The sequence below is a fragment of the Nomascus leucogenys genome, chromosome 12, assembly GCF_006542625.1.
Source record: "Nomascus leucogenys isolate Asia chromosome 12, Asia_NLE_v1, whole genome shotgun sequence".
NCBI classification, from domain to species: domain Eukaryota; kingdom Metazoa; phylum Chordata; class Mammalia; order Primates; family Hylobatidae; genus Nomascus; species Nomascus leucogenys.
In genome coordinates, this window is record NC_044392.1 from 11,139,028 (window position 1) to 11,162,177 (window position 23,150).

Sequence of the window (23,150 nt, forward strand, 5' to 3'; positions counted from 1 at the left end):
CAGTGGTTCTACTCAAATCACTCAGCATGAGACTGCATTCCAATATCCAAATTGTTTAAAGTGCACATTGCTACCCAAGCAATTAAAACAGTTTCAAAACAGCTATTTTGGTGTCTAGAAAACAGTGACTTAAGCAAGCCATTGAAAATCACCCCTCTTTTTTCAAGCATTTACTCTGCAGGCTGCCATCTCATCTTGCCTCTGATCCTTCTAAGAGGCGCAAGTTGGCTGCCTTTCCAGAATCCTCTGATTTTCGTTGATCCAAGGGGCTGGAACTGAGCTTCCTTTTTCATGCCAAGTAGGGTCCAAACAACAGAGAAACATAAAGCTCTTCCTTTCTCCCCAACCTCACCAGCCCTTACCATGGCTGGCTTCCCAGTGATTCATTCAAGGCAACACTCCATTAAAACACACACACACACGCGCACGCGCGCACACACTCTCTCACACACAGCACACACACACAGAAACAAAAGATGTTTGTTTAGTTCAAGTAGAGATTACTCAACCATAGAATCACTAAGGCTAATTAAAGTGATTTAGCATGGCTGATAAGACCAGAGATGCTAAAAAGCAACTAGTGAGCAGTTATTACTCTTTGACTTGATGGAATATATTTCCCCATTAGAATTGACACTTTTTTTTTGGGTCTAAAGAATCAATTCAAAATCTATTCATTAAAAAAAAAAAAACCCTCATTTCTTCTAGTTTTATCATAAAACTAAGATAATCAGTCCATGCAAACTGTGATATGATACGAAACAAAACAAACCACCACCACTAAAAAACCCATAAGAGGTGGGCTGCATTTCAAAGAAAGGGACCAAATGTCATGCATACACAGACATATAAGACAACAGAAACAGCAGGCCACATAATATCTACATTAAACACTGAAGCAAATAAAACTGTAAGTGGCTCTATCCTCCTTTAAAGACAACCTAGATGAGTGGGGAAACTTGCTTTAGAAATACTGCCCTGCTGTTGTTGCCCAAATGGAATCTGATTCAAATTCCAGAAAAATCCGATTTAACTAATAAGTCTGAATCAGCAAGAATGCCAAGACAGAGAAATCTATTCACATGGTAAAAGGAGTGATGACAGAGCATGACACAATGTCTGAGTGTCTTATCTGTAAATTCTTATCAAGAAAAGTAATTCTGGGCTGGGCGCAGTGGCTCACGTCTGTAATCCCAGCACTCTGGGAGGCTGAGGCAGGCAGACTGCCTGAGCTCAAGAGTTTGCAACCAGCCCAGGCAACATGGTGAAACTCCATCTCTACTACAATACAAAAAATTAGCCAGGCATGGCAGTGTGCACCTGCACTCCCAGCTACTCGGGAGGCTGAGGCAGGAGAATTGCTTGAACCCGGGAGGCTGAGGCAGGAGAATTGCTTGAACCCAGGAGGCGGAGGTTGCAGTGAGCTGAGATTGCACCACTGCACTCCAGCCTGGGCGACAGGGCGAGACTCCACCTCAAAAAAAGAAAAAAAATAATAATAATTCTGTGCTTTCAGACACATTTCTCCTTAATGAACCCAACAGGAGCTAAGCATTCACAGAAGGTAGCAATAAATATTAAAATAACACTTTTGAATAATAAATACATAGGTGAATGTGGAAGCACTGATGTGTTTAAAGAGCCAAGCAATGCCCAATTTCTTACCAATCAACACATTTTAGATCTGTTGTAACGCAGATTTGGAAAAGCAGACATAAATACTCCATGATCCCCAACATCAAAACCAATTTGGTCAGTTCTTCATGCTGCTCAGGAGCAACGTGCCCCTCTGGATTGTTGGAGAGTGTCAAATTCTGGTTTCCTTGACTTACTAGGTAGAATTCATTACCCACATTTCTAAAATAGATTAAATAAGGGATACTGGGCTTTGGAAAAAATCTATTTCCTTTCAGTTTCCTACATCAGTTAAAAGCATACTGCAGAAAATAGCCTAACAAGGAATAAAAACTGACAATAACTTTCCTTTCAAGACATAATAATCCAATTAGAAAAAACTGAAGCCTTTCGGTAATTTTTGTACATATATTTACACATATGTATCTTTATATAAACTGCTTGCAGCAAAATAGGCTCTGTCTGAAAAATCAGTCTGGCACTTGTGGTTAACATCAAACTGACACAAATACGCAAAAAGCCGTCCAAATCACACAACAGTTAGGAGCTACATAGGGCAGCTGGCAGGGAGACAAACATGTAGGACTTGTTTGGGTCAGATAAAAGCAGTAAGTTATCCAGCTAAAATCCTTCTGATTGTCTTCAAAAGTAATTTTGATAACATTGGTAAAGTGATTAGCAAGTTTGTTTTCTCAACTGGATTCTCTTAAACCTTTCCCTTCACTGCACAGAAAGGTAACGTTAGGGTCTGGTGTCTTGCAGAAACAAGCCCTACACAATTGAATCCCAATCAAAGTCATCCTGGATGTCATCTGGAGGCAGGGAACGCCGCATCTGGAAGGCTTGGGAAGGCATCATGTGCTGCTGGTTCATGGCTCTGTGATGGCCTGGAAGGAAAGAGGCAATAATAGCAGCGACTTGGGTAGAGAAGAAAGTAAGAAATAAACTAACCCTACTGTGTACTTCCTATATGCCAGGTACACATTACCTCACTAATTCAACCATAAGCCTTCAAAAAGTGACTCTTATGATCCTTATTTTATAGGTAAGGGGATAGGGTTTAAGAGGATGAGTAAATTACCCAAAGTCACACAACCAGTAGGGGGCAAAGATAGGATCTGAGGTCAGTTCACTTGATCCACACTTCTTCCATTATACCAGGCTGCAGTAAGGAAGACACAAGAAAAGTGCCAATGTAGCCACTGCTCTTACAGTCTGTTTTGCTCCAATAGGTTGTTTCAGTAACATGAATTGGCTCCCATGAGGATGGTAAACAGGATAATGATGGCAGTGCACCAATGACATCATACTGAATTTTCCCCAGCAAGCTAATTTCTGTGCCACCAAGTAACGTCAAGTGAACACAGAGGACATCAACAAGGGAACACAGGAAACCAGAAGGAACCACAGCTGAGTACAGAATGCCCACCTTCCCATGCTCTTCTTGCACCGGTTTGGCCATGTGCTGTTTGAGCTCCCCAATTTTGATTCATTGGGTCTGCGTCTCCACCGTATCTTGACAGACCCCCTTCTAAACCAGCTGCTTTTTAAAAGTAGAGGTTGATATTTACTTGTAGAATTCTTTCTTTTATTACAAATTATACATATCCTTTTAACTGTTGTGGAAGTTTTACTGGATTATTTTTCTAGTACTCTGATTACAAAATTTCAAGTAGTCTGCTACTCATTTTTCTCATATGCCCTGAAATATTTTCTTGTACAATTATTTAATGCTAAGGTTTTCAGTATATCACAATATAGGTAAAATGCCTCCATTTAAAAAAAAAACTTGTAAGTTCCTTAATGTGGGTCAGGCACTAATTTACATGATTCTCATTTAATCCTAACAACTCGAGGATGCAGGTAGTTTTATTAGCCCCTTTTACAAACAGGGAAGCTGAGGTAGGAGGGTTAGGTAGCTTGCCTAATATCACACAGCCATTAAGTGGCAAAGCATGAAGATTCAAACACAAGCAATCTGGCTCCAGAGTCTTATCCACCTTATGGTGCCACTTAACAAATTAGTAGTAAGCACTCACAACAGGTTAACATTCCTTCCCCCTTCAGCAAAGGACATATCACTTGATCCCAACTCCTTCTTCACTGCTGTCTGCCACACAGTTCTTCAAGGTTTTAAATCCACCCCCAACCTGATTACCTTTATGTCTTTTCCTCAAATAGCCTAAGTAAAGGATTGTGTGGTATGTGAGAAAAACAATGGACTCTGAATCCAGACACTGGGGCTTGAGTCTTGGTCTGGCCACTCACTAAACTGGGTGGCCTGGGCAAGGCATTTCTCCTTTGGAGCCTCCATTATCCTAAGTGATCCTTAAGATACTTTCCAGCTCTAACAATGTGCCGTATTCCCCTGGCTAAATGAAACATATCCTGCATTCAAGAACCCAGTGGGAAAAGTTTATGAACCAGTTAACTCCTAAAATTTACCTTCTCTACAAGGTACTTTCCCTGGAAACTATACCCGGGGAAACTCCATAGGAATGAATGAAGCAGAATCTACAGGAGCTAATAAAGTAGGTTCCTAAAACCTGCTAAAGTCCTGTCAAGCACCCTCAACTATGACCCCAGGACTTCTTAGAGAGGCAAGACAATAAATAACTAGAGTAAGTAGAACCATTGCATCTTGGGCTAATAAGGACTTCAGGTCCTACAGTCCAAACCCCAACTGATGCTTGAATCCCTTTGCTAGCACGAGTGCCAAGTGGCTGTCCAGACACTGTCCCCTAGCCCCTCTTAACAGGGAGTTCACTCCTTGAGGCAGCCTCATTCACCACTGGGAAAGCTAACGCTTCTCAATATTAAACTCTGGGTAATAACTCACACACACACACACACACACACACACACACAACACACACACACACACACTTACCTGCCATCGTTGTTCCTGGAGTGCTGAGTGCCTGTGGGATATGAGGATAACCAGGGGGTGGCATCACTGAAGGAGGGAGATTTTGCCTAGAATCTATGTACAAATTTCCTAATCAGATTAAAAGCAGGAAGAGGGAAAACATGTTACCACAAATAAAACAAATGGAGCACTAAAATCTTAACAGAATTGTTACTCTGAAAGTAAATTAAGCAGGTAAAACGAGGAGAAAGGGGAAAGAAAATATTACTCCTTTCAGATGCCAAAACTGTGGTCTTGGCCTTTTGAACAGGGTGCCAGGCTGGGTGTGAACACACTGGAACTAATGCTGGCGCTGCCACTAACTGTAGGCTGGTAGGCAAGTTATGTCTATTATTGTTGCTGTCACATACCTCATTATAATTCAAAAGTATTTTTGTATCCATTACTTCATCTGACCCTCCCACTAAGCCCCAAAGGAGGGTAAGACAGGGATTGTTACACCCATTTTACAGATGAGGCAACTGAAACTCAGAAAGGCTAACCTGACTTGCCCAAAGACACACTAGTTTGACAGTGCTAGGACTAGAATCCAGATCTCCTAACTCATGGACTCTCTTTTTTGAGACAGGGTCTCACTCTGTCACCCAAGCTAGAATGCAGGTGGCGCAATCTCGGCTCACTGCAACTTCTGCCTCCTGGGTTGGGGCGATTCTCCTGCCTCAGCCTCATGAGTAGCTGGGATTACAGGCGTGCACTACCACGCCTGGCTAATTTTTGTATTTTTAGTAGAGATGGGGTTTCACCATGTTGGCCAGGCTGATCTCAAACTCCTGACCTCAAGTGATCCACCTGTCTCAGCCTCCCAAAGTGCTGGGATTACAGCATGAGCCACCACACCCAGCCATCACCACCTATTTCTCTATTTCCCTGATGCTCTCACCCTAGAAGCAGGCCTAACTATGTGTAACCATGTGTGCCCTTGTTAATTAACAAGTACCTGGGAAGCACAAAGTAACAATAAAGATCTGCACATGGTAAAAGAGCTACACCAAGCAATGATGATTAAAAACATATTATTCTGGGCAGGGCATGGTGGCTCAGGCCTGTAATCCCAGCACTTTGGGAGGCAGAGGCGGGCAGATCACCTGAGGTCACGAGTTCAAGATCAGACTGGCCAGCATGGCAAAACCCTGTCTCTACTAAAAATACAAGAATTAGCTGGACGTGGTGGCATGCGCCCGTAGTCCCAGCTACTCAGACTTGAACCTGGGAGACGGAGGTTGCAGTGAACCAAGATTGTGCTACTACACTCCAGCCTGGATAACAGAGTGAGACCCTGTCAAAAGAGAGGGGAGGGGAGGGGAGGATTATTCTGGAGTGTGAGGATGGGGACCATGGATCTCATTCAAATTTTACTTCAGAAGGTTCTTAATGTATTTTCATTAACAGGAGACATCAAGTGTTAACGCCTCCAAAATGTCAACTACGTTACATCACAATGCAAAAGAGAGAACAAACATGACCCCTCCCCCAATAACTCATGAGGAATGATTATAAAAGTGGTTCACATTGTAAGGAACATCTGGAATTCTGGAAAGGCTACTTTCCTAAGGTTATCTACTATTTCATGTAAATTACACTTGAATTCTAGTAATGTTGTAATGAAACTAAAAAATAGTAATCATTTTCCCAGAGGAAACTAAAAAGAGTGGGAAAAATCTTCCACTTCTATTAAGGTAAGGCATTCTCAATTTGGCTGCTCACAAGTCTTTACCCTCCAGTGGAAAGCCAGACTAGCCAGGCTTGAGATGGCCTCAGAGATAATCTAATCTGACCTTACCTCTGTCCATGTAGATAGGGAAACAGAAACAGAGAGGAAATGAGACAGAACCAGGACCAGAATTCAAGACTTCTGACCCCCTGTCCCTGCTTCCCATGATAACATGCCTTTTATCAGTGAAGTTTATAGTCAGAATTGAGCTCTTTGATTGACTGACCATACTGATGATTTAGAAAGAAAAAAGAGGAGAAAAGTTATACTAAACTACAGCTCTAATACTGGTGTGAGTGATGTGGGGCGGAATCCTGTCTCCAAATGCTGATCGGTCTTCACATGCACGGCTAGTGTACTTTCTAAAGACTGCACCAAGCTGGAGGGGCCACACTACTCAGAGTAATATGGTCGCTCATATGCCCACAACTTCCCTGTCTCTGTCCTTCAAAATCTTAGCTCTCATTCTACACATCTTTCGAGTTCATGTAAAATGTAAAACTGATTTTTATTGGGAATTAATCTTTTATCACTTCTCTTTTATGGCTTCGTTAATTCTTACCTTAAAGGCAGAGGGGAATAAGAATTACAGGATTATGACAACAAACAAGCATCTACATAAAAGTCTTAACTTTCTGAAATTCCATCATATTCGTAACACTTTTATTTTCATATAGAAATTCCCATTAATTCTCATTTTTTCCCATATTCTCAATATAGAGTCTGAATGAGTGTATTCCTGAATTTCCTATGTAAGAAATTAACTTCCAATGCAGTTTCCAAATATTTCAGGCACTGCTCAAGGCACTGTGGATACAACAATGAAAAAACACAACTCTGCTTTTCGGGAGTGTATTCTTGGGCATGTTGGGTAGGGGCAAACAAAGTAAATTAAATAGTATGTAACGTGCTATGGAAAAAAAGCAGGGAGAGAGAACAAGTAGTGCTGAGTAGTGGTGCCATTTAAATAGGATGACCAAGGAAGGCATCCCCCGAGCAGGTGTTTTTTTGAGGGAAAAAAACGGAACAAGATGAGGAAATAAGTCATGTGTCTATCTGAGGGAAGACCACTCTGGACAAGAGGAAACAGCAAGTACAAAGGCCCTGGTTAGGTAGAGTGTGCTACCTAGTGTGTTCAAAGAACACCAGGGAGACCAGTAGTGTTGGAGCACAGGGGTGGAGGGGAGAAGGCAGGAGACAAGATGAGAAATAATCGGTGATCAGATTGTATAGGCCATATAGGCCATAGTAACAACATTGGTCCTTACTGAGAAAGATGGAGGGTTTTGAGCAGAAAACAGACATGACATGATCCGACCTCTCTGTCTTGCAAAATCCTACTTAAGCTACAAAGTCCAGCTTTAATATGTTGTCTTCTAGGAAAATTATCCGTCTTTCCAAGAGAAGTATGCACCCCTTTCTCTGAATTCTTATTGTACTTATACCCTATGGAGAAGTGTAGCCCTCAACATACTGTATTTCTTTTTTTTTTTTTGAGACGGAGTCTCGCTCTATCGCCCAGGCTGGAGTGTGGCGGCGCGATCTTGGCTCACTGCAAGCTCCGCCTCCTGGGTTCATGCCATTCTCCTGCCTCGGCCTCCTGAGTAGCTGGGACTACAGGCGCCTGCCACCACGCCCGGCTAATTTTTTTGTATTTTTTTAGTAGAGACGGGGTTTCACCATGTTAGCCAAGATGATCTCGATCTCCTGACCTCATGATCCCACCTGCCCTCGGCCTTCCAAAGTGAACATACTGTATTTCTTGATGGATCTGTCTCAACCACTAGGTTGTGAACTCTTTGAGATAAAAGCTACTACAGGGGTCATGTCTTTATTCTCAGTGCCCAATACAAAGCTAGACACAGAAAAGGTGTCTAGTGTGTGCTCAATGACTGCATCCCTACCTATATTTAATGACCTTTAAGCAAAGCATCAAATTAGAATAGCACAGCCAGAAGATATAAACAAATTATAACCACAGGTAAAAAGATTTAGGAAAAGATGTCGTAGACTGTGTTCTATAACATCCTTCTCCCCTTCCCCCTTCCACACTAGCTCACTACACCACTAATTAGTTCTAGAGTCTATAGGAAGCTCAAGGAGGTGTTTACCAAGAGGGTTCTTGAAGACAGGAATGACAGGAAAAGTTTAAGGAAATGGAGAGACTATATTCTGGGACTCAAGACCTACACCTAAATGAATTTTACAACATTGAGTAAGTCACTTTCTCCCCCTGGATCACAATGTCCTCATCTGTTAAATAAAGGGATAAAATCAACAGCTCTCTGAAAGTCTCCTCTTGACTATACTTCTAAGAAATTATGACTAAGAATTATTGGGGTATAGAGATGAGGGAAGTGAAAGATCTGAATGGATGTGATATACAGGGATATAAGACAGAGAAAAAAGGAATGACAGAAAGACACTGACACTTAAAACAAGAGGAAGGAGGCTGGACATGTAAAAAAAAAATCTGAATATTTGTGAACAGACATCAGCAGGCATGAAGTGATGAATACTTGGAGCACCATAACTGATGAGAGAACAACTGTTGTCAGAGGCCAACACGGCTTGGCAGGCATGAGTCAGAAGGAAAATACAAAAGGGGACTGAGAGTAGAAAGAATTGAATCAACACTGAAGAAAAACTATAGTTTTTCTACCTTTGATAGGCTGTGACTAGGGTAGCACTGAGAATCACGAAGGTGTCATCGGGACCCTAGAAAGGAGGAGGGCCCTGACAAAACAGATGACAGAAAAAATTAACAGAATCACAGAACACCAGAACAAATAACCAAGGTCAAGGCTCAGGAAGGGATGACTACAGAAGTCTAGGAACAAAGGGCTTCAGGAAAATAACTCAGGATCTCAGTCTAGAGAGAATCTAGAAGGAGTGCCTGGGTACTCTGACAGAGGACAGCAGCAGATAAACAGTTTTTTCCATGACAAAACTACCAAGTTCCAAGACCAAAAGGTACACACAGACCTTTCTTACAGACTTAGGGCACAAAACTGAAATTCACCAACATGAGAGCTACTGGCTAACATGTACACTGGCTTTTGAGATTGCCTTCTTCTTCTTCTTCTTTTGAGACGAAGTCTCCCTCTGTCACCCAGGCTGGAGTGCACTGGCGTGATCTCGGCTCGCTGCAACCTCTGCCTCCCAGGTTCCAGCGATTCTCCTGCCTCAACCTCCCAGGTGGCTGGGATTACAGGCATGTGCCATCACGTCCAGCTAATTGTTGTATTTTTAGTAGAGACGGGGTTTCGCCATGTTGGCCAGGCTGGTCTCGAACCCTTGACTTCAGGTGATCAGCCCGCCTCGGCCTCCCAAAGTGCTAGGATTGCTGGCATGAGCCACCACGCCTGGCCGAGACTGCCTTCTTGTAACACTGACCCACATCAACTTCTACCTCTCCTGCCTAAGGCAATAATCTATGAGCAACACAGGTACTTACCCCCAAACACACAAGACTAGTGATATATACATAAGCTATTTAATTTCACTTAGTACTTTTTGAGGCTGACTGAAATAGTTAGAGATGGAGCTAGCAAGGAAGTGAACATCATGACAGCACTCAGAAGCAGCAATTTTGGGTGAACACAGAAAGAAAAGAGGAAAGGAGAAAAAAGGGACAAAAAACAGAGAGAGGTGGTACACCTGGTCTAAGGACTGAAAGCAAGTTGGAAAAATGAAAGTGATATATCCTGAAAGGGACAAAGTATGGGCTTAGAACCCATGAGAGAGACAAAGAAGACACGCTGTCCATCTGCAAGAAAAGATTAAAAAAAAAAAAAAGAAATGGAAGAAGGGCACATAAGTGAGGATACCTGAATTATAGAGATCTTGATGCTTAAACATGAATATATATCAGAAAGATACCAAAAAGAACTAACAAAAGGAGAGAAAGAGATAAAGAAACTAAAAAGTTATCAAAAACTAAATTTTAGTGTCTGGCACAGAAGGCAATCAGCCAGGGACTGAATGAGGCCCTTGTGTGGATATAATTTACTGAATGAATAGGTCACCAGAATCAAATAGTGACTGAAAGTTTCAGGCAGGGTAAGCTATTCAAAATAGCTTAGGAAAAGCTATTCAACATGGAAGAAGAAAAGATAATAGATTTCCACTACATCAAAGGATACAGAAATAAAGATTTCATGCAAAGAAAGACACAGACTGATAAGCTTGAGTTGAATAAACTCAAACCATGGGTGAACGAAAGATGTGAAACAAGATAGAATAATGGTTAAAGGAAGCCACTCAGGATAGGGAAGAGAGAGCTTGTTGGCATAAAATGTCAAATCAATATAACATACAGAAAAGAAGTGAACCTGACGATAAGAGAAGGTAAGGAATTAAAATGAAGAAAGAAGTAACTTGGATATGAAATTCCTACAGAAAAATGTGCAATCAGAGTAGAAGACATGGTTGCCAGGGTAAAGAATGAAGGAAGAAAGCGAGATTTAAAAAATACATAGGAAAGACTTTGGGTCTAAAGTAAAACATCAGTGAGACTATTTTTCATTACGTCTACTCTTCAAACACTTTGAATTGTTTAATTTTAACATTCTTAGGAGATACACACGACACGTTGATTTCCATTGCAGATCTGTACAAATTTAAATATAATTTCATAATTATGTTCCTATAAAAACATAAGTATCTCCAATATATTTAATTCTTGTTTGAGAACTTAGTAAAAGGATAACGATTACAACAGTTAACTGTAAATAATAAAGCAATCATATAAATCACAACAGAAAAACATACAGTCTCTTTACCTCAATTTTTCTAAGATATACCCTACATATAAATTATTTGCTTTCATTCATTTCTTGTAAATAAAAATTTGTAAACAGATCACTGTCACCATTAGCAGCAAACCAAGTTGGTTAAGACAGTTACTAAATTTCGTATGAATGAGAAAATGAGAAAAATCAAGAAGATAACTAATCCCATACCTGTTCCAATGTGTTGGGAAGGTTTTGTTGGATGCATGGCACCATGACAAACATTTTGCTGAACATTACTCTGTGAATGTATAAGGCCAGTTTGAGTAAAGAATTGATTAAGAGAAGAACAGAGATCGGCAAACTGAACCTGGTCTAAAGACCAGTTCTTGAGATCTGCCTGTCTCATACTCTCCATCAGACCTAAGAGGAAAGCATTAAAAATATGTTAGCACAGTTATGCAATAAACATTGCAAGGAAAATAGCAAGACATAATTTTTTTCAGCCCTCAAAATTTCCACTCACTCCACTTTATGGTAGTGATTTATCCATGCAATGAAGAATGATCTTTTTAAGTTATTCAAAGCCCAATTATTTTAAATGTGGCCAAATTTCTTTCAGAACTTGTCTGTGACCCTCTGCTACATCAACTGGCCAAAATTATTATGAATTTTACCAACTGCAAAAGAAATGCTATATAAGATGATGTTTATTTCTACTACAAAGAAAATTATAATCTAGCAGAGAAACAGGATTGTGTGTATTTGGTTATATGTCAAAAAGAACCAACACTCACCTTGAAACTGTGAAAGGTCTACATCTGACCAATTAACACTGCTGGCAATTCGACAGCTTTCTTTTAGCATATCAAGTGTCGCATACCAATCATTTGAAACACCTATAAAATATTGACAACAGTGTAATTCCTGGATGGTGAAAGGGTGAAGTGTGGTAAGGGAAAAGGATGAGCAGAAAGGTATTATTTCCCTCCATTTTACAAATAAAAGAAACTGAACCAGAGTAAGTGACATAACTTAGCAAGGTTATCATGATGAATCTAAGACTTGAACCCAGGTCTTCTAACCTCCAGTCTAGCAGCTTCCAAATTGCCACATCACCTAGTAATATCAAACTTGATACTGCTCTTTACATTACAGTACCAATAAAGGAACAGATAGGAAATGTCATGCAAATCTGTATTTTCCCCCATATAAAGTTCATTTTCCTGTCTTCTTATGACCTTAAAAAAACTGAGAGGCAGGTTCACATTTAGAGGCAATACACAGTACAATTTAATGCAATGACAACGCAAGTGGATTAGATCATATAGTAAGAGTAAATGCTTCTTCCAAGGCAGCCTTAGGAGAAAAAAATTTAACACAGTCCCCCTGCCAAGGTAGTGAAGGAAGAGGGGTGAGATCTCTGTAAGAAATGCTGATGAATCCACGTGAGGGCATTTTTAGTCAGAAATGGTATCCTCTGGTATGACATCAGAAGAGTTTAAGACTCCATAATCTGTATGTCAGCAAACCAGTCATTAGTCAGAGGCCATGCAGCAAGAGTTACCCTCAACGAGACAGCAGTGCTGAATAGAGGAAGAATATTCTCCATTCAGTGACCGCTGTCAAGCCACTCTGTTTCTAGGATCTCCCCTGGATGGATGAAGATAAAGACCAATAAAAAGGGTTGGTTGGTTTGCTTTTGCTACATCAAGGCAACTCTTGGCTATATCAACTACCGGCTACTTGATTACAAAATTCTGCCAATTATGGATTTTTAAAATAAACAATCAACTAGAGACAACATGACCCTGCCATGAAGCAAGTCATAACTTAGGAAGAAATTTGTTGGATGGGAGGGGATTAAACCAATACCCAAATGAGCCACGAACATGCAAGTCTACCAGACTCAGATCCTTTAGTTCAAGAAGAACTTCATGGATAAGGAAGCCAAGTTTCAAAGGAATTACATGATTTAAGTCACTTAGGTAATACAACAGCCAAAGCAGTACTAGAATCCAGATCTCTTGAGGTAAACACAACTCAGGTAGTCAAAAGGTCAGGGTAGGAAAAAGGTTAACTGAAATGAAATTACGAGCAGGAACTAGGACATTTGCCATGACCAATTTGTTGTTGTTGTGGGTAAGAGGAAGAGGAGGCTCCTTTAATAAATAGTGACCTGGCAAATAAAAATAAAGCCAACTCTGCAGCAAGTGGGTGAGCAAACCCTACCCACTTAGCAAATGTCTGCTAATTTTAGTTCTTTTAGAATAACTGGTGTTATAAGCTTTGAAGTCAGACATGTCAGAATATAAACCCCAGTTCTACCACTTACCACAGTATGATCTTAAGCAAATTACTTAAAATTCTTTTAGTTGCACTTTTCCTATATGTAAAATGTGGTCATCTATACTTGATTTGGGAGGATAATGTAAGATAATGTATCTAAATTACAAACGAGTTAAAATAAAAACCTGCAAGGGTTGCTGGGTTTGCCTATGTTGCCACAATAAATTTTAATCAAGAAAGTCACCAGGTCAGTCTATGAATTAAATGAGTTACAACTATAGGATTATAGCAAGGAAACACAAAAGGAAACAGATGTAAAGAGGTTTTGGTAGTAACTACTACATGAGCTCCAAATAACAAAGGACAGATCCTAATTCACAGTTAGCCAAACACAAGCCAGGAGACAAAAACTTACCAGAATTACAGGATACCTGTTGTGGGGGTGGGGGTGCCTGATGTGTTAACGTCTGATGCTGATGGTTCGGATGGTGCTGTATGTGTTGATGTGGAGAGGGATGCTGGGGGTGAGGGGACTGGAGCTGGCTGTGTTGCTGTGGGTGTGGTGCTGGGTGTGGGGAACGCTGCGGATGCTGCGGTAAACCATGCGGTCGATGGGGAGGATGTGGAGACGGCTGTGTGTGCATCTGGGGGTGAGATAGTGAGACCTGTGCAACCGAATTACTGCCCGTGGTGTTGAGGCCACTGCCATGACTGTTGGACAGGCTGCTTTGGTTGCTGTGTGGGTGAGTGCTCACTGTACTGCTGGGAGAGTGCTGATAGGAACATGAAGTGTGGGACTGCTGGGAAGATTCAGAAGGGATGTTCATCAAACCTAAAAACAGAGAGAGCAAGATCACTTATGGTCAGATTTCAGTTGTATTTTATGACAAATATTTGTAAAATTATTAACATAACAAAAGCATATGATGCCAGGAAGCAACACTGATTCAACTTAACAAGTGCTAATGCAACATCCACTACACACTAGGCTCTGTGGTTTATGAGAAGAAATATAATGCCCCACCCTCAAGTGGAAGAGAAAGACAAGATTACGACCAACAATTTAAGTACTAAAGCTAAAGTATACAGAGGATTATGAAAACTGCTTCTTGTCTGTTCAGCTAGGAGGAGGCTCAAAATATAGAGAAGCCTTTCTTTTAAAGACAGTGCCTGAACTGAGTCTTGAAAGATAAGGAAATGTTCGGGGAAAAGTGGGAAAGGTGTTGGGGTCACACTCAGGATGGCTCTCTGTAGGCATAAAGACCAAGGCTTTAATAGAAGACCACACAATCTAAACTAAAACCCGACTAGTTAATAGTTTAAAACTTTTCCAAATAGGTAAAAGCAATGGAAAGACAAAGGAAAAGAGGAAGTTGTTTATGCCAAATAGGGAAGGGGCATAGGCTGCGAGCTGGAACATGCCTGTGAGCACGTCCAGCACAAATATCTTGGTTAAGGTACAAGGACATAGAGTGCACTACGTGCCTGTGAGCATGTTTAACAGCTACATAGGATAGGGCCCAACAAAGAGTTATTAGCATAAAGCAAGGAGGCTTAAAGGAAGTTAGTTTTTGAAAGAAACTATTATTTCTAACACTTATGATTTATTCTTTAACAAGAAGGGAAACTATGAAGAGGAACTTTTTACTTTCTACATAGTGAAGGTGTAAGCTGCAGGATGAGCTCTGTAAATGTTAGCTGCCATGATGATGATTAAGCCAAAAATGCTTAATGTTAAGGATAATTCATGTTTGGTCTACAAGTAGTTAGATAACCTTACTGCAACATTTGGTTCTATGTAAGTAGACTATTTTCAAATCCCAAAGGATAGCCAATGCAATGTTATGCTGAACCAAACATAAAAATAATTTTGTTGAATGAAAAAAAACCCACAAGATAATATCAATCAATAAAAGAATCAAGCTTTTTAAAAAAGATAAAATTATTCTCCTATTTGTCATTAGTAGTAAAACCGTATTTGTGTACATTGCAAGATAATCTTAAAAGCTACCAAGTTTTACAGGCAGAAGAGTTAATAAAAGTTCTTGCCTTGGCCCTAGAAAATAGTCACATATAAGGAATCTATAGGGTTATTACTCTAAGATCAAAGAAAGCAGTAATTTATCAATTTTCAATAAAATCCTAGCATTTTACAAGGGAACCAAGGTCTGATCTGTATCAACATTTTCAATCTCAAATTATTTTTAAATAAAAGAAAGCAAAATATCTCTCCAGAAGCCCAATATATAAAACTGATAAGTATAATATAGTTTATTTTTTGAAGCTGGGGAAGGAAGCTTACTAGGTCTACCTCTGCATCTGCACAGTTCTCCTCCTGCAGTCCCTAAGAACTTTACAAAAGCCAAGGCCTCTGAAGAGAACAATCTGAAAATCACTGATCTAATCTAACCCTCTTTATTGTACAAATGGGGATACTGAGGTCCAGAGATGAGAAGTAAACTCAGTTGACTTAATGGCAGAACCTGGACTAGAACCCAGAATTCCTATCGATGCTCCTTTTTTTTTTTTAATAGTGTGATGGAATGGAATTATGGGCTTCGAAAATTGTCATCATTGTTATTTCAAAGCCCTTATTTTTCTATTGTGAATACCAAGGTTGGATTTGCTTAGCAATGTCTTCTATTAGTTCTTTTTATACTTTTATAGATAAAAAACTTATAAAACATATGAATCTTACTTTAAACTCAAATACTAACCAGAAAAAGCCATTTCACATACACATCATCAGTATTCATCAATATAAATAACAGTATATAACATTAACATTAACTGGCAGTAAGTGTTAAAATGCAAACAGTATAAAGACAAGTTGTGATTTCTGTTCATTTTTGTTCACTGCTGTGAACATGTAAACTTTCTGAGTTGCGGTGCTACAGTTTCAATGTATGTGTCCCTCCAAAATTCGTATGTGGGAACTTAAACCCCCAGGTGATGGTATTAACAAGTGGGACCTTTAGGGGGTAATTAGGGATTAGGCCTTGCAAAAGGGGTTGAGAGAACTAGCTACTTTTTGCCCTTCCATGTCGTCGGCCAAATGAGGACACAGCATTCAGCTCCATGTGAGAATACCGCTAAAAGGCATCATTTATGATGAACAGGCCCTTGCCAGACACCAAATCTGCTGGTTCCTTGATCTTGAACTTCTCAACCTTCCAAACTGTGAGAAATAAATTTCTGTTGTTTATAAATTACCCATTCTAAGGTATTTTGACACAGCAGCAGGAAAGGAATAAAACATGGGGTGTAAATAGTTAATGTACCAAACAAACAAGTAATTAGGAATGCTTCAACAGCAGAGTTCTCAACAATTTCTGACTCTTCATCTCTGGGGAAAAGATAATGTGACATTTTTACCCTCTGATTAAAATTAAACCAGCAGCTAATGGGACGAGAACACATTATAGCAAGAACCTAGCATTTGGTCAAGATGTAACAGTGTATCTCAACTAAAGTCACTTTTAATATTAAAATCTGACTTAAGTATATCGTGTACAACAATGACCTAGAGTTTACTAGTAGCTGATGTATTCACTTCTAAGTGCCACACTCAAAATCACAAATTTGGCGCTACCACATTCCGATAGTTATCTCTTTTTGCTGATACCAGTCAGAACAAAAGCAAGGCACATCTATTCTTGTGGTGCAACATTCACCACTCAAACACTTCATATGCCAGATATCACTAATTAGTTATAGCAGTGTTTCCCATATGGTATAGATGCAGTGTCAGAATTCTTTAACACAGTGCTCCTGGATGCCACTAGTAAACAAGTAAGTAGGCATGCAACATAAAACGTATCTGCCATTTTTGTGCTATGATATAAATAGAACACAGTAAAGGCACAAACGGCAAAATACAATTATCCGATTCTTATTGTGATGACAATATTCTAAGATTAAGAGTATAACAGCTGCCATGTGAAATAATTTAAAAACCTTTTTCCAATAAAACTGTTATAAAAAAGATTTTAAGAAAACTCACCTTGTTGACTAAGTGACTGCTCAAAAACTGACTTATAAAGGCTCCGAAATGAGGCACTAAGATCTTCAAAATTATATTCTGAGAAAAGCAGTTGCTTGTCTCTTTCTGGAAGGTTGTACTGTGGTTGCTGCTGAGGAGTTAATGACTGAGAGACTGATTCTGGATGGCTTGTCACCTAACATTAAAAGAAAACACAACTAATTCAGCCTCTCTATTAATTACAATTGGCTTGTTATATAAAATACATAACTGAAAACAGTGCCAACATTGGAATTCAAAGAAAATAACTGTTCTGTCTTAGGCTTTCCCATCCTCTGTTAAAGCATAATGGACAGAAAGCAAAACAGTTAAACTGAATCTTGAAGAACTGTGGAAGTCTAACCCAACCTCCATATTTCACAGAAGGAAAGAATTCAAAGTTAAATAACTTGCCTAAGATCACACAAATAAGTGATGGGTTAGGCCTAGAATCCTTCTAGGCTTTCTGTAGAATCTTCAATCTTGATTTCTACAGAAGCTATTTTATCTCAAACTCCACTAAGCTATAAAACTACTAACATTTCTTTCATTTATTCAATTAATTTTTTAGTATACAAACCCAAATACTGTGAGTACTATGAGTCAGAAGTATGGCTCTGCCCAAAGCAACAAGGAGCTTAATTAAATATGCCTAACTCTTCATTTCCAGGGAAAACTTATCTTTAAAAGCAGGAAAACTAGAAATAAAATCAATAAAAGATAATCATCTGTATTTCTTAAAGACTACGTACTATATGAAAGGGTGGTAAACTACCATTTGTTTAGTGTTTTGAAAAATTAAGGTATGAACATTGACTAGAAACTTACATAGCCATTAAAAATAACGCTCATAAGGAGTCTGCAGTAACGTGGAAAAATATGAATTTTTACATAGGAAAATGGCTCTGCCACTGGCACCCTAGTGTCCTTACACATCTCCACACAAACCATGTAGGCAAGGCTCCATGGCAGGATGACCTAAGCCTTGGTGGAACACCCTGTGATTATCCTGGAACAAGTGGTTTTGAGGCGAAAATTCTCATCTGCCCTTATCTCTTGTAGGAGATGGCCATGGGGCAGTTACTCATCTACCTTTCTATTTCGCAAGAGGCTGCCAAGAAACAGTTTCTCATCTACCTCCCTGCTGACTGAGGAGGCATGGGACTTTCTGCCTTACTCCCTTAGGGTACAGCTGCAGGTTATAAAACTGCTTAGTTGTACTACGGAATTTGTTCCTCTATTACAGAGTGAACTACTCGAGTAGTCTGTCATTTGGTCCTCTGTTTTGGTACTGTCATGTGGGATGTAGGGAGCTGACACCATGCTAACCTGGTTTATACTCTCTGTATAAGTAATAAAATTATCTCAATCCATGTGGGCTCATTGTGGCCTTACAGGATCAAACTATATAGATGTGATAAACCCAACCAGCAGCTGCCACTGCACTGTTGCTTAGGGACTGCTCGACCATTTGACACCTTGTTGTTGAAAGAAAATGGCAGGGCCGGGAAAATGGCAGGGCCGGGCGCGATGGCTCAACGCCTATAATCCCAGCACTTTAAGAGGCCGAGGCGGGTGGATCACCTGAAGTCACAAGTTCGAGACCAGCCTGTCCAACATGGTGAAACCCTGTCTCAATTAAAAATACAAAAATTAGCCAGGTGTGGTGGCTCACGCCTGTAATCCCAGCGACTTGAGAGGCTGAGGCAAGAGAATTGCCTGAACCTGGGAGGCAGAGCTTGCCATAAGCTGAGATCGCACCATTGCACTCCGGTCTGGGTGACAGAGAGAGACTCTATCTCAAAAACAACAAAAAAAGCAGTCTACAAAGTCTAGCTTTAAACACGGCAGTTTAACCCTCTTACATTTACTGGCACAACGAACATGTTAGCTGTGTCTGTCATCTAGTTCTATACATGCTTCTTTAATTTGTCCTTTTATAATGTTTTGTGATACTGGACTGTGTGCTTTGCTTTCTTTTGGTCAAGATTTTTTACACTTAAATTACTTCAAAAAGCAACTTAAAATCATTATATCTTTGCTTAGTTTGCTTCAATGTTCTAACTGGTTGTTTTATAACTTCACTTTGTCATTATTATTTAATTAATCTTGATCACTGGTAAGTAATTTTTTTCAGGAAAGACACATGAAAACAAGGGCAGGATACTTTCTAATCTCTGCATATCAAAGAACGTCTTTCTCTTGCCTTCACATATGAATTAAAATTTGGGCATAATATTTGTTATTCCAAACCCATTCCCTCAAAACTCTGCATACAATGCTCCATTATCTTCTGGCATTTAGTAGCATCAAAGAGAAGCCTGAGGTCAGGCATGGTGGCTCATGCCTGTAATCCTAACACTTTGGGAAGCCAACAGGGCAGGAGGATTGCTTAAGCCAGGAGTTCAAACCAGTTTGGCCCACTTAGCAAGATCTTGTGTCTAAAAACAGAGAGAAAACAAGAGGGGGAGGTCTGATTTGTGTTTCTTTATATATAATTTACTTATTCTGTCAGAGTATTTTTATGGGTAACTACTTATGAAATTTTAACATTTGCCATAATGTATCTAGATACAGCAGTCCTTTGGTATCCACGAGGGACTGGTTACAGGAACCCCAATCCACTAGGACACCAAAATCTGCACATGCTCAAGTCCCTCACACAAAATGCTGTAATATTTGCATATAACCTATCCTCCCATATACTTTAAATCATCTCTAGATGATTAATACCTAATACAATGTAAACAGTTGTTAAACTATATTTTTTTCTTTAAAAAAAAATATATAAATAAATAAATAAATAAATACAGTCTCGTTCTATTGCCCAGGCTGAAGTGGAGTGATGTGATTACTCCTGGGTTCAACTGATCCTCCCTTCTCAGCCTCCTAAGGTGTATGCCACAATGTCTGGCTATTTCGTTTTGTTAAGACGGGGTCTCACTATGTTGGCCAGGATGATATCAAACTCCTGGCCTCAAGCAATCCTCTTGCCTCAGCCTCCCAAAGTACTGGGATTACAGGTGTGAGCTACCTCATTCCAGCATGTATTTTTTATTGCTGTACCTTTTTTTTAAAATTGTTTTTTGTTGTTCAAATATTTTCAATCCAATGTTTGGTTAAATCTGCGGATATGGAACCTACAGATATGGAGGGCTGACTGTATAGGTTTTTTCCCCATTAATTTCTTCTAGAACTCAGTAACCTTTTAAATCTCTATTTCTTCTGAAAACTGGTTCTATAACAACATTTTCTTCTGCAGGGACAACTAAAATTCTCAGTTCTCCACATTTATTGTCTTCTTTTATGTAATTTTTATTCCATTTTCTTTCTTCTCCATTGTGGGATAATACTTTATTTTTTTTTTTACAGAGCAATAATAATTTTGCAGAGGCAACTTTTTCCCTACATTCAATGTGAATTTTAATTCTGCTATGTTTTTCTTTCCCTTGTGTTATTTTCTTTCAGGTCCCTCCCTTTGTATCTTTGTCCCATGTAAGTTTTTTCCTATTTACTCATCCTGGAACAACAGGGAGTGACCTGGTAAGATCAAATTTACACTGACAATGTGGTGTGTAGCTCTTGGGCTTTATTATCTGCTCACTGAGGAAGACAGTTGCCAGGTAGTTTGAAAAGAAATAACAGATAACCAAGAGTCATGTTCTTGTAATAGGTAACAAATTAGCATAGGAGCAAGAATACATACACACAGGTCCCTTTATAGCATGGCTTTTTCCCCCCTGGATCCAAATTGAAAATACATGAGTAGTTAACAATTGAGTACCAGGCCACCCTAACCTCTGGGGTTTATAGAATTCCCTTCTCAGATCTATAGCTGGAAACCATGTTGATACACACATCTTCTAAGCTCTTTTTCTAAGAAGTACAGAATATCACCAACTATCGCTCTACTAGACTAAACTGCAATTTTTTTCCTGTTCCAATTGCTTTTCTCTTGGACACAGGACAGAATAAAGTAGACCAAAATCTGTTAACACTGCACAACCATTTTTTAAAAATCTAATATGGTACCAAATTAAAACGCTAACAAGCTACAATCTCCTCTAATTAAGTTTGATCTACTTACTAAGTTAATAAATTTATTAGTGAGAAAAACATACCTTCATTTTTAAATTTGCATTTCAATTATGTTTGGTTTAGTTTTAAGTACTAAATGAATAACTATTAACATGTTAACTTCATTAAGACTTACCGGTGTATAACTATGCACACTTCCAACACTGTTCAAATTAACAGATGCCAAACTCTGGTCTGAGAGACTGTTGTTAAGGCTACTGCGTGGGCTATCACTACCATCCTGATCAGTGTTATACAATGTTACCTAAAATGAAAAACGAAAAATGACAATAGAATATAAGGGTACTTCTTAAGCAGCTCTGCAAAAATACAAATGAGCAGGCATATGGCAAGAAGAAAAAAATCTCAGTGGCCTTTCCCTAGGTCCTCACCCCAATTCCATGCCCCATATGGCTAAGTTCGTGTTCATCATAAAATAATTTTCTCAATACTTAAACTAAAGGACATGTCTTTCAGAGGTACAGAAATTTAATTTATAGCACAATTTACCAGGTATAATTAGCCCATAAACATTTAATAAGAGAGGAATATAATAGATTTTTACCTTATTAAATATTTCTATAATGCATAAATTTTTGCTCAGGCTTTAAGCAAAATTACTATTCTATCAGAATTTTAGAAATCAAAACGAAGCACATACAAAAAAAACAAGACTTTTTTTTTAAATCACGGGCATCACAATATTTTTAATACTGGAGATTGGAAACAATTGTTCAACACATTTATAAAATCATAATTATATGATCTAACTTTTAAAAAATATGGTAATATATGCATTAGATGTGAAAAACTGTCAAACTGTTGTTAATGGTTATCTAGAAGGGGCTGAGGATTCCTGAAGACTTTTACATTTGTGTATATTTCTACAGTGCTTGAGTTTGTCTATAAGCATTATAATTTTTAATTAGAAGCAAACAAACAAAAAAAGGTATTTTTGGAATAGAAAATTAGCCTATTTGCAGTGAGCCAAGATCGCGCCACTGCACTCCAGCCTGGTGACAGAGCGAGACTCCGTCTCAAAAAAAAAAAAAGCAAATATAAAGGAAGAAAAAAAAATACATATTATCATGAATAAGAGTTTTGACCTCATGGACTTTCTACAAAGCTCTCAGTTACCCAGGAATCCAGAGACCACACTTTGAGAACCACTGATACACTGTATGACCAGCACTCTGGAAGCTCATGTACTCTCCTATTCATCACGCATGTCAGTCATTATCCATCCATATCTCCTGTACCAGGTAACCACTTCTATCACTACTGATTGGTTTTCCTATTTTTGAACTAAGTATAAATAGAATCACATAGTGTATATCCTTTTTACAAGGCCTTGTTTTCTACTGCATTAATATCTACTCTTAATCTTTATATTTCCTTCTTTCCTTTTTAAAATTCATTTTTTTGTGCAATAGAGCTTTATTGTTTTATCATTTATATATTTGGAAGTATAAATCCTCCATGTTTTATCCTTTTCTTCAATATTTTCTTTTCTCTTTTTGAGACGGAGTCTCGCTTTGTCGCCTAGGCTGGAGTGCAATGGTGCGATCTCGGCTCACTGCAACCTCTGTCTCCCGGGTTCAAGCGATTCTCCTGCCTCAGCCTCCCAAGTAGTTGGGATTACCGATGCGCGCCACCATGCCTGGCTAATTTTTGTTATTTTTAGTAGAGACAGGGTTTCACTATGTTGGTCACGCTGGTCTCGAACTCCTGACCTCGTGATCCACTCCACCTCAG

The 23,150-nt window shown here is 39.2% G+C and overlaps 1 protein-coding gene across 7 annotated transcripts in view; it reads right to left on the minus strand.

Annotated features, from left to right (window-relative positions):
• Positions 1–1,385: 1,385 nt before the first annotated feature.
• Positions 1,386–23,150, minus strand: part of FOXJ3 (forkhead box J3) — a 197,712-nt gene continuing 175,947 nt past the window's right edge. For 2 of the 7 annotated variants that reach the window (XM_030823610.1, XM_030823609.1), the window contains 7 exons: positions 21,532–21,660; positions 17,301–17,475; positions 13,713–14,129; positions 11,806–11,907; positions 11,240–11,431; positions 4,526–4,633; positions 1,386–2,522 (listed from right to left, as the gene is read on the minus strand). In XM_030823610.1, coding sequence (XP_030679470.1) covers positions 2,407–2,522; positions 4,526–4,633; positions 11,240–11,431; positions 11,806–11,907; positions 13,713–14,129; positions 17,301–17,475; positions 21,532–21,660 — 1,239 coding nt within the window. In that variant the 3' untranslated portion in view covers positions 1,386–2,406. The remainder of the gene's footprint in view (positions 2,523–4,525; positions 4,634–11,239; positions 11,432–11,805; positions 11,908–13,712; positions 14,130–17,300; positions 17,476–21,531; positions 21,661–23,150) is intronic. The other 5 variants (XM_030823607.1, XM_030823606.1, XM_030823612.1 and 2 more) reach the window with 3 other exon arrangements.